Source organism: Podarcis liolepis, assembly GCF_965112155.1.
Source record: "Podarcis liolepis genome assembly, chromosome: 1".
Lineage (NCBI taxonomy): Eukaryota > Metazoa > Chordata > Lepidosauria > Squamata > Lacertidae > Podarcis > Podarcis liolepis.
The window spans coordinates 36,059,026-36,075,475 of NC_139554.1; the positions used below are offsets into that span (position 1 = coordinate 36,059,026).

At 44.1% G+C, this 16,450-nt stretch overlaps 2 protein-coding genes across 10 annotated transcripts in view; one reads left to right on the forward strand and one right to left on the reverse strand.

Moving 5' to 3' along the window:
* The window catches only part of AP4S1 (adaptor related protein complex 4 subunit sigma 1), a 32,056-nt gene extending 22,534 nt beyond the window's left edge, over positions 1-9,522 (reverse strand). The window contains exon 1 of one of the 5 annotated variants that reach the window (XM_083510809.1): positions 9,397-9,522. The gene's annotated coding sequence lies outside the window, so the exon portion shown is untranslated. Of the gene's footprint in view, positions 1-4,425; positions 4,527-7,824; positions 8,113-9,011; positions 9,171-9,396 lie in introns of those variants that run through there. The other 4 variants (XM_083510807.1, XM_083510811.1, XM_083510808.1 and 1 more) reach the window with 4 other exon arrangements.
* The window catches only part of STRN3 (striatin 3), a 49,532-nt gene continuing 41,211 nt past the window's right edge, over positions 8,130-16,450 (forward strand). For 4 of the 5 annotated variants that reach the window (XM_083507105.1, XM_083507107.1, XM_083507106.1 and 1 more), the window contains exon 1: positions 8,130-8,826. In XM_083507105.1, the coding sequence (XP_083363231.1) occupies positions 8,479-8,826 (348 nt within the window). In that variant the 5' untranslated portion in view covers positions 8,130-8,478. Of the gene's footprint in view, positions 8,827-9,525; positions 9,654-16,450 lie in introns of those variants that run through there. The other variant, XM_083507108.1, reaches the window with a different exon arrangement.

Here is a 16,450-nt window from a genome sequence, read left to right on the forward strand (position 1 = left end):
AGTCAAACCGCTGTGTTGGCAGCACTGAAGTAATTTCACTGGGATGCAAGCCTGGGCAGTGCATATGGAGGTCCTGGGCAGCCCAGATGACAAGACCCCCTTCTCAGCCTCACTGATGTGGTCCAAAGGAAAGCAGAGCAATACATTTGGTGCCATCTTGGCTGCAGAAGTTGCCAGGAGGCGGCATACAAAGCACCACCCAACCATCTTAGGGACTCCACTCCAGATTTCTGCAGGGTTTACTCCTTAGCCTTTTCTTCTCCTGAAGGAGTATCTCCACCCCCATCGTTCTGCCCGGACACTGAGGTCCAGCGCCGAGGGCCTTCTGGCGGTTCACTCACTGCAAGAAGCGAAGTTACAGGGAACCAGGCAGAGGGCCTTCTCAGTAGTGGCACCCGCCCTGTGGAACACCCTCCCATCAGATGTCAAAGAAATAAACAACTATCTGACTTTTAGAAGACATCTGAAGGCAGCCCTATTTAGGGAAGCTTTTATATTTGATTAATTATTGTATTTTAATATTTTGTTGGAAGCTGCCCAGAGTGGCTGGGGAAACCCAGCCAGATGGGTGGGGTATAAATAATAAATAATTATTATTATCATCATCACAATGCAGCAGAGGTTTGGGGTCAGTGTTTCCTTCTGCTACATGGGCTACCTTCCCAGGTTGTCGAGCCCCATCTGCCCCTCATTTCCCTCTACAGCACATGCAGAAACTGCCTTCTTGACCATTGGATCCACTATTGGTCTCGTCCACTCAATATGATGGAACCTGTCTTTGCATGCAGAGGAGATCCCTAACACAGCTACCCTCACCTGGTTTTGTCAGCCTGGGGTATGGCCAGTGCTATATGCTGACAGCTTCTAGGAGCCACAGATGAGAGCTAAGTGCAGGGTGGAGACCAAAGGTGGACAAACTACCCCAAAAGGAACACAACGTGTCTCCCACCAGATGTACTACCCCTCCTCAAACATCCCATCTGGTAAATATAATTTCACCATACCATTGACTTGTTCTAAAAAAGGTAAAGGACCCCTGACAGTTAAGTCCAGTCACGAATGACTCTGGGGTTGCGGTGCTCATCTCGCTTTACTGGCCAAGGGAGCCGACATTTGTCTGCAGACAGTTTTCCTGGGTCATGTGGCCAGCATGACTAAGCCGCTTCTGGTGCAATGGAACACTGAAACCAGAGCAGCACACAGAAACGCTGTTTACCTTCCTGCCGGAGTGGTACCTATTTATCTACTTGCACTTTGATGTGCTTTCGAACTGTTAGGTTGACAGGAGCTGGGACTGAGCAACAGGAGCTCACCCGTAGCGGGGATTCGAACCGCCAACCTTCCAATTGGCAAGCCCTAGGCTCAGTGGTTTAGACCACAGCGCCACCCGCGTCCCCAGACTTGTTCTAGGATTGTCCCAAACAGCTTTATTTTATAGGCTTTCTCTTTACTTCCCCAGACCCTAGAGAGGCTCAACCCCAATTTATTTGTACAGTTATCAAACTACCCAGAGCAATTGGATTGGGGCTAATGCCACAGTAACATTATAAAAGAAATCAACTATGATTATAAGTACTGGACAGAGGCAGAAGGGCCAATTCCTATTGGGTCAAATTGAAGATACAGTCATATCTTGGATCCCGAATGACCTGGAACTCAGACGTTTTGGCTCCTGAACGCCACAAACCCGGAAGTGATCATTCCGATTTGTGAACGTTCTTTTGGAACCCGAACGTCGGACAGGGCTTGCGGCTGGCTGCAGGAGCTTCCTGCAGTCAATCAGATGCCACGATTTGGGTTTTAGACGTTTTGGAAGTCGAATGGACTTCTGGAACGGATTCCATTCAACTTCCAAAGGACGACTGAACTGGTGAGAGAACCAACCTGTAATATTTCCCACTGCATTTGCATTATACATAGTAACTATAGCCACCATAGTCTGATTCACTGCTGGCTCTGCTCTGAAGTACAGTATTTTACACTCTTTCATTTGCTTAATGCTTGATTTTATTTATAGATGGATGCTGAATTTCCTCTTGGGGAACTTCTTGCTATGAAACATAGCCACTGTGTAAAATAATTATATTATTATTATTTATAGATATAGGCATATGTCTTTATGCCAAATGCAAAGCTCAGCTCGCTCTTAAATATGGAGCTGTTTAAGAGAATATTAGGCTATTTACAGATCACAGGAGGTACTCTTTCCTCATAAGCTGACAATAACTTTCACTCCCATGTCAGGAGAGTACTCTTAAAAGCTCACAAAAGGGCTTGTGGCTATTGTTAATGGATTTAGATACAACACCTTTCTAAGGAGACAAAAGAGTAATTGATATGTGAGGCATTTTAAAACCTTGGGGGTAGAGCAAAGATTCTCCAACTGTGGTCTGCTAACTCCATTTGGATGGTCCACAGAAAGGTTGCAGAACATGCCTATACTTGATCTATTTTTATGACAATTGAGTTGAAGGTTTTTTTGATCAAGGCCAGAGGACTGAGCAGGATAACAAAGTCCAGATCTAAGACCTGTGATTTTCATAGGAACTGGGTGCAGTCTACTTAACTTTTCTATTTTAAAAAAATACCTAACCCCTGATCTGTACTGGTGTTGGTAAGGATTCAACAGAAGTCTCCCTTCACTGTGAAACTGAAAGGGCGATGGAGTGCATACTGCTTTTTGCCAGTGTTCCTGCTGGTAATAATCATATTTGGTCCTAAAACTGGGTTTGAGGGGCAGAGCAGCACAGAGCTGCTGGTTCCAAAGCCAGCCTGTTTTCTAGTGAATAACCTGATCTGAGCCCTGTGCTGTGCCAGGCTGCAGCTAGTGCAGCAAAAATAGGGGGGGGTGGGGGGACGGACTGCTACCACCCTCTGTCCTGGCTGCTCCATGCCCCAGTTAGGATTGGGAGAATTTGCCACTCTATTCCCAAGTTAGAATTGCTCTGCACAATCTGTTTTCAGCACAACCAGGTTGATCAAGGAACATGTGGGATTAAAATAAAGAAGTTCTCTTTCTCAAGCTCTGGGAGGAAGACCTTTCATTGCCTACAGACAGCCACCCAATCTTAAACAACTCCTAACCCACAATAATACTACAACCAGACTTAACACGGACACTGGCACCAGAGCCTGCAATAAACCCAGATGCCAACTTTGCTGCCACATACACCCGGACAACACCATTACTGGCCCCAACAACATCACACATACCATCTCGGGACTATTTAATTGCTCATCGTCTAACATTGTGTATGCCATCAAATGCCAACAGTGTCCTTCAGCTCTCTATATTGGACAAACAGGCCAAACCTTACGCCAAAGAATAAATGGACATAAATCAGACATCAAGAATCACAAAACAGAGAAACCAGTAGGAGAACACTTCAATCTCCCAGGACATTCTATACAAGATCTCAAAGTAGCTGTTTTACTACAAAGGAATTTCAGAAATAGACTGGAAAGAGAAGCTGCTGAATTGCAACTCATTACCAAACTTAAAACCATGGAGAGACCTGGTCTGAACAGAGACATTGGATTCTTATCTCATTATACATGACTAAGCCATTTTTCACCTTCTCACCCCTTGCCTTTTCCTGTAAGACCTATTGCAGTCGTTAAGAGTCGTCAACAGGCTCATCTCAGCTTTCTGCCAATCACCCATTCCCACCACCCTTCTGAGTAATACCCCTCCCCACCTTCTCACTATATAGAAGGATCTGGCAACTTCTGTTTCAGTGTATCTGAAGAAGTGTGCATGCACACGAAAGCTCATACCTAGAACTAACTCAGTTGGTCTTTAAGGTGCTACTGGAAGAATTTTTTAAATTTTAAAATAAAGAAGCACATGTCTTTGAGCATGAGCTACATGCCTTTCCCTCTGTAATTATTGGGAAACAGCTTCCAGGTCAGAGAGGATTACTTCCAGGCAAATTTTTGTCCCAACACCTTAGTTTTGAATTAAGCACATGGTACACAGTCTCTGAGCACAAACACTGTAGCTCTGGTTATTATAGTTATGAGTTACAGATGAACTTCATCCTCCACATATTTACCTAATCCTTTTCAACACCACTAATTCTAATAATTGCAACATTATATGGAAATGCATTCTATTAGTTAATTATGTGTTGTATAAGTACTTCCTTTTGTTTGTTTTAAACATGCTACCCATTAATTTGAATTAATTACTGTGTTGTTTGTAACTCTGAGACTGTTCTGTTTCTCTTTTCACTCTCTCCATTCCCTAACTTATATTATAAACCTTATTGTGTCCTCATTCTTCTCTCAATTATATACATGTGTCTATATTTAATAATAATAATATTTAATAACAACAGCAAGATGCTGGGATGAGTGGGAACAATGTGTGTCTCCTCTTCCATAAAATTATAGGAATCGTATAAAAAGTATAAATTTTCTTACGTATCCTCAGGTTATGTGGTTTCAACTGAAGAATGGGCCACTTCAGAAGGAAAAGTAAACAGCACAAACTCAAAAGGAAGCCTCAAGAGCTTCTAGCCCATAGAAGAGGCAAATAAAGATAGCATAATTAATGCCCCTTAGGGTTATGAGAATTTATTTTAATTAACCCACTCCAAAATGGCATTGTAGAGTGTGATCCTCAGAAATATTCAGGTGGAAATGATGAACTGCTATCTGCATGATGAGAATATCATTCCAAACCTTACTTTAGGGTTGATATTGATTAAATTATTGATACAGATTAAATTTTTGAATTTAATTATGCTTCTTTTTATGCTATGGGAATGAGGTTATGAAAAGATTCAGTCATGCAGATGTGACACAAAGTAGTGTGTACACACTCAGAGGATGACCTCCAAACCGTCCTAAATACAGTGGTGCCTCGCAAGACAAAATTAATCCGTTCCGCGAGTCTCTTCATCTTGCGGTTTTTTCGTCTTGCGAAGCACGGCTATTAGCGGCTTAACGGCTATTAGCGGCTTAGCGGCTATTAACGGCTTAGTGGCTTTAAGAAAAAGGAAACAAACTCGCAAGAACTCGCAAGACGTTTCGTCTTGCGAAGCAAGCCCATAGGGAAATTCGTCTTGTGAAGTGACTCAAAAAACGCAAAACCCTTTCGTCTAGCGAGTTTTTCGTCTTGCGAGGCATTCGTCTTGCGGGGCACCACTGTATCTTCGAAGAAGCATACGAAAAGCTTGGCCTATCACTCAACATCCAAAAAACCAAAGTGCTGCACCAACAAGCCTAAAACAACCGCTCTGCAGCGCCACAAATCCAACTCAGTGGTGTAATTGTTGGAAAGTATAAATCACTTCTCCTACCTGGGCAGTTATCTTTCCACAAGAGCCTTCCACTGCGGAAGGACTTATGGATCCAGAATTGGGCTCCACAATCACCTGTGGACACACCGTTAAGACCGTGTACATGGAAGACAATCTTACTCGGCTACAAGTCATCGCCAAAGAAGAAGACACTCCAAATTAGCCACTTTAACACATAAAGCCCTCCATGACTAGGGATCTAGGTGTAGACTGTTTCAACCCATGAGATCAGCTGAGCGGGGTTCTGCTTCTGGTCCTGCCAATAAACATGGCTTGTTGTGTTGGGATCTGGAAGATCCCAACTCTCTGTAGTCGTGGCCCACCTTTGCAATTCCCTCCCCTTGGCAACATGATACCCTCAATATTAAGGGATTTCTTTGCCATATGGTGAAGACGCCTACTTTCTGAAGTCTTTGGGGCATGAAACTTGTGTTGATCCCTTCAGAATCTGGATCTCTGTGTTCTTAATGGAACTGAAACTGCATGTTATTTTTCAATTGTATTTTATGAGTTTTATCAATATTTTTATATTGTAATTACTTTGAGGTCATTATGATAAACAAAATCTATAAAAACTTGTGATCAATTAATAAGAATTAAAAGCTAATAGTTGCCATCAGGAACGGTCATACTCTGTTTATTCACTTTACAAAGGGAATCTAGAAAACAGTTAGCAACCAATTCACATTCCAGTGTTTTCTGTTCTCAATTTTTTTTGGAACTGTTTTTGGATTATAAAAATGCAAGTTTAGATGGATTTGCAATGCTTAACTGTCCAGGGTGTACTAGCAAAAACACTTTAGGCTTTTCAGGGAACAAATAGCCTTTCATTAATAACTCCCACCTTGTTGCTTATACTTTTATTACTTCCTAGTCAACATTTAGGGTATACTTCTACTTAAGTACTCTACTGGATCAGACCAAGAACCTATCTAAGCTGTTATATATATCCATCAACAAAGGCATAATGCCTCTAACAACAGACCTTGATAGGGCTGGGAATTCTAATCTGAGGAAAATGAAACAGGGCTTTATTCCAGTTTAGTTAATCCAGAACATTTATCTTTGTCTCTGCCCCACTGCTGGCCATGCAGCCCACAACAGAAAAAAGACCCCTATAGCCATGGTTTCATGACTGTAGCCTTAAAAGTCCAGCTCTCTGTATCAAATTTACTTTGGAAGAAGAAAGCATTTTTTTAAATGTGATTTGCTCATTATTCGGTACTTAGGATGTGACAGAACACTTTAGTGCAATAGCTACTTTATTTAAAGGAAACCTACTTTGAAGTACAAGTGTGTCAGCACTAGACTCCTGTATTTTAATTTCATACCTTCAATTAAACATTTTATTTTGTGACTTGTTTACACTGTAGATGTAAAACGCTCCTATATATAGCTTACATATTAACTTGCTCCTTTTTAAGGATATGGTTTGCAAAGATGACGGAGTAGTTTACCAAAGGCTAAAGAAGGCATGTTCCCTACGGCTCTGACTAACCTTGTTTTAAACATCCCAGTGATGGAGTTTCCCTCAAGGGATTGCTCAGAAAGCTCTCCCTCCTTCTACAGAGGTTAGCCTCTCTTAATTTAATCCCATACTCATAGTAGTAATTTGACACTGGTTTGCCGACTGCCAGTACTCTGGTTTCTATTTGCTGCCTTGCTACTTTGGGTGACAGAGTAATAATAACAACAGCAGTGGCAAAATCAGCGCATGTTTCATGTCCTGGGGGAGGGAGGGTGTGTTGTGCGTGTGGTGGGAGAAATAGCCTCTTGTCCACCCCAAGGAGTCAGCTGTAGACATGTGAGGAATGCAACTGCAATGCCAAGAATCTTTTGCTGGCACAGCCCATCATCGGGGAGACCATTTTAAATGAGCTGAAGGAGCAACAAACAGTAGCAGCCTACTGAAAAATTATAAACTGAGGAGAGAAAGTAGTAGCAAGAGACTGTTAAAGTGGCAGGAAGTTAAGTATGGAATACACTCCTTTGCAATCTTTTAAAAACATACCATCATGGAAAGGTAGTTTTCAAAATGGGTCACAAAACCTTTTATTCCTTCCATGTCTTTATCTCATGGAAGTGGAATGAAGAAGGGACAGAGTTTGTGGTGTTGGGTAAAATGCCAATTTGGACATTCAGAATGAGTGGATGCTTTGTAGACTACCAGTGATTATTGTTGCTGTTTAAAATGCCAGGCAAGAAAAAAAATTCCCTGCAAGAGGCTCATTTGATATAGGAAGCTTTCTCCTAAAAATGGAAAATGCACTCTTAGCATGGTCAGATAACTGTTGAATTTATGTTCTTCACATGCTCCTGGCGGTTCCTCCTGAGCTAAATAAAGCCCTGTCTACAACTATCAACAGTTTACACCATTGTGTAAACTGGCAAAAAGACTGAGATACCAAGGAATTTCAAATGTCACATTTGCCAGGAACTCAGTAGGTTGCCTTAGGCAAGCCACACTCTCTCACCTCAACCGCCCAGATCGGCAACACGGGGAAACATTCTGACCTACCTTCCACGGTTGTCGTGAGGATGACAACTGGACAATGCACAGTGAACACGTGAAGTGCGAGTGTCATTCTCACTTTAAAACCAAAGAGCGACCATCTCTGTGGGTAGCTCTGGCTCTTCTGGCCATTGACAAGCGAGTTTTACCGAGGAGTTAAAAAGTCAGCCGCGGGAAACTGATTTAGGACTGAAGGAGCGAGATTTTTTTTTCCCCCTCAGCGAACACCAAATACCACCCAGAGCGCAAGAATCCCCTACTTTCCTCTCTATAATTTCCTTCAGGCAGCGCCCGCGCATGCGTGCAGCAGGGCGGCGCGGGTGTCGGAGCAAGGCGGGTGCCGTTTCCCAGCATGCCCCGCGTCCCTCCGCCTCTCCCCCCCCCCCACCCCGTGGGTGGGTGAGCCGAGCTGCTGAGTGAATCTGTCCGGCTGATGATGGAGCTGAGACTGTAATGGCGGCCGGCGGCGGCGGCAGGAGCAGCAGCGGCGGCAGCGGCTGGAGCTCGGCGCTGCTCTGACACCCGGCTACTGCTCCGCGTGTCCTTGACACCCCCGGGCCGGTCCCGCCCCACAAGCAGCGCCGCTCCGGACTCGGGACACCAGGCGGGAGGAGCAGCAGCAGCAGCAAGAGGAGGCGGGGGAAGGACTCCCCACAGACAATGGACGAACATCCCGGAGCCGGCGGCGGGATCATGGCAGGGCCCAGCCCGAGGCAGCAGCAGCAGCAAGGGCCGCTGCCGCCCGCCGGAGGGAACGCGAACTCCCAGCTGCTCGGCCAGGGCTGCGCGGGGCCCGGCAGCGGAGGCAACCTGCCGCCACAGCAGCAACCCCAAGGCCCGGCGGCAGCGGCGGCTCCGGAAGCGGTGGGCCCCGGCGGCGGCGGCGGCTCGGAGCTGTCCCGGCCTCAACACTACACCATCCCGGGGATCCTGCACTACATCCAGCACGAATGGGCCCGCTTCGAGATGGAGCGCGCGCACTGGGAGGTGGAAAGGGCCGAGCTCCAGGTGAGGCGGAGGGGACACACACAAGCACAATGAGAGAGAACGGCTGGCTTGAGGCGAGGAGGGTCTGTCCGTAACCGGGAAGGAAGGAAGGAGGGATGGGAGCTGCGGCGGCGTGGCTGAGGAGGGAGGGGAGGTGGGTGAGGGACGGACGACGACGCGGCGGCGGCGGGGGAGGAGAAAGTTACCTGTCCGGCGCGGCGGGCGTCACTCGGCACGTTCCCCCGCTCGCGGCTCCTCGGGTTGGGCAGCCTTCCCCGGGGCAGCCATTTTGGTTTCTAGCATGGCGCCTGCCTGGGCCTGTCAGGCTAGTCAGGGGAGGGCTGCCGTCTCCCCCCGGCCCCGGATTTTAAAGCACCGACTCCGCAGCGTCCGCGCGCCCTGACAGTTAGCTGGGGCTCGAGGGCGGGGGGGGGGGGCAACGGCGGCTTTCCCGCTTGCGGCTGCCGGAGCCCTCGGGGCATTTGGGAGGCTTCTCCGGCCTACCGGGAGGGCGAGTCGCATCATCTTTATAAGGACACGGTGATCTCAACCTGCTCTTAGCCCCCGACCTTACTTATTTCCAGCTGTTACCTTGGGAATACAAAGCCGCGCACTTCCTTCTTGGCGAGGGACCCCGCCTTCTTTCTAGGAATAGGAGGCGTGTTCCCCCTTCAGTCTCTGTTCAGCACCCACATGGGTGACACTACCACTAAAAATAAATAAAAATGAAACGGAAAGTGGGAGACGTGACCAGAGAGAAATGGATAAATTTGACGGATCGACCATTTCAGGCTGCTGCTGCTTATTCTTCATCCATTTGTAATCTAGGGTTACATCAGCAAAATACAGTAAGGTGTAAGGTGTTTGCCAGAACCAAGTATTACATAGGCACATGAGTCAGGGATCCAGGAGTGGCCAGGACTCCCTACTTAGCATGCATTGCTGGGTAGTTAATCTGGTTTTGTCATATGTGAATGACCATTAAAATTGGGTGCCTAGGTGTGAAGGTACATGTAGCTATATAATTAAAGTCTCCAACTGTACACATCTGAGGTTTAGCTACATTCTAAAAGGTTTTTTAAAAAAATACAAAATAAGCCTGCATTCGTACTGTATCCTGTGATGTGTGTTCCCATATAGCTAATGTAAGGAGCAGTGTGAGGCATGTAAAAGCGAAGGTGTGCTTTTCCTGATTAATATGGTTGATTTTCAGCGTAGTTAGATTTGGATCTGGAAGCCCTAGGTCTGTCAGAGGACAAGTACTGACTTGTGCACAGCTGTGCAATTTCTCACCTGCAGTTTCCTGTTGCGGGGGGGGGGGCAGCATTCCATCTTACGGGGTTCTTGTGAGGCAAACACCGAATTTTATAATGCACTGCAAAGCCAAAGAGATACTGTAAAGGAGAACAAACAGTAATAATGTAATCGAGACTAAAATGCCTACTAGATGTTGGGTGTCATGACAAGTGACAACTATATTTTGGCAAACCTATTATTTAACAGAATTACTTTTGTTGTTGCTGTTGCTGCTTTGAGGGATCACGTATATCATATTGAAAGAGAAGTCATGTTTATTCATGAGACTAGCTAAGCAAGTCAAATTCACGATCATATATGTTTATGACATATAGAACCCAGCTTGGGCTGATTATAAGTCTTTATCTTCAGTTAGATGCTTTATCTGCTAGAAGTGTGGCTCAAACCTTTTTTATTATTGAGATTTTTACAATCTGGTAATGGTTCTAGGACATGGCGAAATAATGTAGATGTCAAACACTGATTCAGATGAATTATGGTGATTGTAATAGGAAAGATATTAGGTGAAGCTTTGTGTCTTTTGTGGCATTGAAGACCATTTAATACAGCATTAGATGACTTGCATCCCTGTATCCAGTTATCTGGGACTAAATCCCATCAAACTAAAAGAGACTTACTTCTTAGTAGACATGTGTCAGTCCTTTGAAAGTTTGATAGGTCACTCCAGGGCAAGATTAGCCAGTATGATGTCCTCCAGATGTTGTTGGACTTTAACTCTCATCAGCTAGCATGGGGAACGGTCAGGGATAATAGAAGGTAGAGTCCAATGACATACGGAGAGCCTCACTTCAGGATTTCTGTCACGTATCTTGCAGATTTTGCATTAACTCTTGTTCCCTTAGATTGTTGCAGTTTCCAAGATTATTTTTTATATACATTACTGGCTTTTTCTTTCTCTCAAAGAAGGACCAATAAAAATCTCCAACTGATTCTAAATAGGATGGAATGACAAATAAGAGGCTGCGTCTTGAGAGGATAATCCATGAAAATTGGAGATCCCCTCTATGTAAACTGTAGTACTGGGATGGAGAACTGAGTTTGGCTAGTAGGCCAGCTTCAAAACTCGCCCACAGTCCCACTTACCAACATTGACAGTTGTGCAGGACCACTCACCTGTCAACCCTCTACTGTTATAATGATGTCATTTGATTGACACCTGTCAAAGTTTGATGGAGGTCACTGTAACTGCTGAGCAGCTGATTGGTGGTTATAGCAAATTGTTTTGAAGATGCACTTTAAGTGCCAATCAGCCGTTCAGAGCTGGGATCATGCCTTACAAGGGGTGGGCTTTGGAGAAAGTTCTCACTTTTTAATCAGAGATTTTCCCCCTCTGCAAGGGAAACTATTTGGCTACAAAGCACTCAGCTGCATTAAGGAGTTCTTAGCCAAAATTTAAATTCCTGGTGCAGGGGTAGGCAACCTAAGGCCCATGGGCCACAAGTGGCCCATGAGGGTTGTTTAACTGGCCAACGAGCTGCCTGCTCAGTGAGTCCCTGTGTGCTAAACTGGCGCGGCCCAAGGACTCGCTTCCGTGGCGCCGGAAATCGCGTCTGCGCAGACGCCAGAAATCACAGGCGTGCGCACTCAGGCACACATCCAATCCAGCCCACGGAGGGATCTCCGCTGGAGTGAACCAGCCCAGGCGAGGTAAACCTTGCTGACCCCTGTCCTAGTGCTTCATTTATGCCCACACAGTATAACAATGGTAGGTGGCCATGGTTCGGGGGAAGCAGTTCTGCAGACCAAACTGGGACCCATATTGGGCCTTCTTATGCCCATGAGCTGTAGTTTTCTACCCCTGCTATCAGTGTTAGAAACTGAGATTTGAAAGAGGTGATATCACAGAAGTTTGATAAAATGAAGCATGGCATGGACAAAGTGGATAAAGTTTTCTCCCTCTCCCCTAACACTAGAACTTGTGGCCATCCAGTGAAGTTGGATGCTGGAAGACTGATAAAAGAAAGCATTTCTTCATGCAGCATGTACTTAAAACTATGGAACTTGCTCCCATAGGAGGCAGTGATGACCACCAACTTAAATAATTTTAAAAGAGGATTGGACAAATTAATGGAGGATAAGGCTTTCAATGGCACTGCTCTACCTCCATAATCAGAGTCAGTATGCCTCTGAATACCAATTGCTGGGAATCAGGTAGACAGAGTGCTGTTAAGTTCATGTCCTGTTTGCAGGATTCCCACCGGCATCTGGTTGGCCACTGTGAGAACAGGATGCTGAACTAGGTAGGCCATTGGCCTGATCTAGCAGATGGTTCTTATATTCTTATCTTACCCATAATTTATACCTCTTCAAGTTTGAAAATACAGTGGTACCTCGGGTTAAGAACTTAATTCGTTCTAGAGGTCCATTCTTAACCTGAAACTGTTCTTAACCTGAAGCACCAGTTAATGGGGCCGCCTGCTGCTGCCGTGCCGCCACCGTGCGATTTCTGTTCTCATCCTGAAGCAAAGTTCTTAACCCGAGGTACTATTTCTGGGTTAGCGGAGTCTGTAACCTGAAGCGTCTGTAACCTGAGGTACCACTGTAAAGGCAAATGAATTGAAGAACTGGAAAACCTGGAATTCGGAAATGTTTTTGCCTTTCAGAATATAACCCAGGATACAAAGTAGGTAAAGTTTGGCCAGTTATTTGCTCTGCATTCCTGCTACAAAAGATGTGTCGGTGCAAAAAGCAAAGCAGAACTTTTTTTGTCACAACTAATGTTCAGGCAGCTAATTTCTTCATGACAAATTTAAGGCTGTAACATAGAGATTTTATTAAAAATAAAGGAAGAAATAATAAAACAATAGAATTAGAATTAGAAGAGACTTCAAGGGTCATCTAGTCCAACCCCCTGAAGTGCAAGAATCTCAACTAAAGCACCCATGACAGATGGCCATCCAACTTCTGCTTAAAAACCTCCAATGATTCAGAGCCCACCACTGTTGAACAGCTGTTACTGTCAGAAGGTTCTTCTGATGTTTAGTAGGAATCTGCTTTCTTGTAACTTGAATCCATTGCTTCAGGTCCTATCCTCTGGAGCAGGAGAAAACAGGCTTGTTCCATCTTCCATGTGGTAGCCCTTGAGATATTTGAAGATGGCTATCATATCTCCTCTCAGTCTCTTGTGCAGGCTAAACACACCCAACTTCCTCAACTGTTCCTCATAAGGCTAGGTTTCCAGATCCTTGATCATTTTGGTCACCCTCCTCTGCACACATTCCAACTTGTCAATATCCTTCTTAAATTGTTGTGCCCAGAACTGGACGCAGTATTCCAGGTGTGGTCTGACCAAGGTAGAATAGAGCAGTGCTATTACTTCCCTTGACCTGGACACTATACTTTTGTTGATGCAGCCTAGAATAACATTACCTTTTTTCCTGCTGCATCACACTGTTGACTCATGTTAGGCTTGTGGTCTACTAAGACTTCTAGACCCTTTTGACATGTACTACTAGTAAGCCAAGTTTCCCCCATCTTATGTTTGAGTAGCAAGTTCTTCCTGCCTAAGTGTTGAATCTTACATTTGTTCCTGTTGAAATTCATTTTTTAGTTTAGGCCCAGTTGTCCAATCTGTTGAGGTCAACTTAAATGACTGGAAACAATATTGAAAGAACAGATAAATGGGGAAAACCGTATAAGCAGAGTAGTGGCTGCAGGTTAAATATTACTGCAAGAGATAAATGGTGGTAAGTGTTTGCAGTACAGCCAAAACTGCCAGTTATGCCATAGTGACAGTAATTGAGTTTGGAAACAAGCTAGGCAAACTGCTTCCTTGATCATAAGGAAATGTGGAAAAGCATCCACTGGGTCAACTGAGAATATATACAAAAATAAATATACAGTGGTACCTTGGGTTACATACGCTTCAGGTTACAGACTCCGCCAATCCAGAAATAGTACCTCGGGTTAAGAACTTTGCTTCAGGATGAGAACAGAAATCATGTGGCGGCGGGAGGCCCCATTAGCTAAAGTGGTGCTTCAGGTTAAGAACAGTTTTAGGTTAAGAACGGACCTCCAGAACGAATTAAGTATGTAACCAGAGGTATACAAAACTGGAGATTGTACAGGGGTTTTATGATTGCTATAGTAATGTGGCTGAAAAACTTGATAAAAATGAGATTCAGAACTGTCCAGCAAACCCCCATCAATTATAGAAAAGCAGACCAGGACAGCCAGTTACAGTGAGGGAAGCATTAAAACTATACAGTATTTAAAATAAAGCAATTCATTAGTTTCCTATAGTTTTAATGCTGAGTTTATAAGTTATGTGATATACTGGTTAAATGATATTCTTGGCTAATAGTAAGTATGTTCTATGTGGAGAAGGATCAATACAGTTTAAAAAAGACAATTGGCAATATTAGATGTGTTTTAAATATGTATCTCAATGAAGTGTAATCCCAACATGGTTGCAGTTAATGGATCTTGAGGTGGCTTTCAATTAAGCGGAATGGCTGTTATTGAAATAAGCATTAATATATTTTGGGGACATCAATATCATGAATGACAGTAATAAACATAACTAGATTGGTTATAAATGGTTAATTGTGGAAACTGGTATTTCTTGAGAAGGGACTTGGATGAAACTGCATACTCTCTTCACTATTCAGTTTTTGTGGTGAGACCCTTAGTATTTTAGTTCGATCTGAAAGGAATATAGATGAGTTGATGGGTTGCAGCATGAGAAGAAAGTGAAATCCCCCTCTCCACATCCTGACTACAGCCCTTCTCAGGGTAATATACTGGTTGAGTCCAAGATGACTGAGCCACAAAGAGGATAGAACCTGCAAAGAGGATGACTGTACTTCTTGGATATGTTTGATGTGGCATTTTTATATGAATTGGAAATGAGCAACATTTTTGTACAAAGCATCTCTGATGCTGCATCTTGAATATAATATCAGAACAAGGCAACAAAGTATTTTACAATTTATAATATTGGAATAAACATGCTAAAAAAACATTCAGGGGCCAACTTAAGGAGCTGATATGACCAGCTCCCTTGTCCTGATTTCTGCTCTTCTGTCTTCCCACAGGTCTTAAGTAGCTCCAGGGGAGGTGGGGGTGTTGCCCTAACTAAAAACTTAATGATTTAATCATGGTAACAAGAACATGATACATTGTCTATGAATTACTTAATTAGTGAATCGGGAGGGTGTTTACTAGAACAGGTGTAAAGTTTAAGAATAGTATCTCATTTACAAAGCATATTCAGAGCCTTTTTTTAAAAAGGGGGGGGTACCTTGTGATTTCAGTGTTAATACTGAGACTGTGACGCCACTGGAATTGAGTTTGGTTTGGTTTGGTTTTAAATCCACATGCCTTGGTCTTTCACACTTTCTCTGAGTTATTGGTGCTGGTCACAACTAGAAGCTTGCTGAATAAAATTCCCTTTGGAAAGTAGGGATTGGAGGTACAGTGTTGTGGTAGTTTTATTGCTATCTAGTAGTTCAGTTCTAGAAGATGGTACCCAGGAATTATTGTTCAGCCTCTTGACAGTTATGCTGTGGGCTTTCATATGGCTTTGTTTTATCTCCCATGCTATTCCACAACTGCATGAAACCAGTGTTAGAAACTCAGACATATACGTTAATCGCCAAATGAGATCTTAAACCTAGGTTACAGTCGTCACAACGAAATGTCTAGGTGCCTTTTTGTGGTGAGATTTATTATTGTTACTAATTTCATTTCTATACCGCTTTAGATTTTAAAGAAAAAATTCAAAAGTCTTCTACAACACATTAAAACATCAGATACTGTAAAACAATCCAGAATAAAACGAATTTAAGTTTCAAGGGAAATATATCACTTTGCTTTCCTCATAGTTATTTACTTACTTAATTTATATAGCTGCCCCATAGCAGAAGAACTGTAGGAAGCCAGTGTGGTGTAGTGGTTTGAGTCTTGGACTAGGACCTGGGCCTTCTTGGTAGTGGTGCCCTTGGTAGTGGACAGGGAACAACAACAACAACAACAACAACAACAACAACAACAACAAATCATCATCAGGGTTCAAATCCTCCTCAGTCATGAAGCTCACTGGGTGACCTTGGACCAGTCACAGCTTTAGTCTACCTCACAGGGTCATTGTAGGGATTAACTGGAGAGGAGGGTGAGCCATGTACTCCTTGGAGAAAAAGGTGGGATATAAATGCAATAAATAAGCTTTTCTGCTTGCCTGCTTAAGAAAGCAGTAGGGGCCAGCCAGATAGAGATGTCAGTCGCCAACTTGGCACCCACAGATTTCCAGTGGTTGCAGTTGGACCCGCGCCAGTAGCATAACTGTCCTGGCGCCTGGGGAATTTCTATCACTAGAAACCACTGTGGG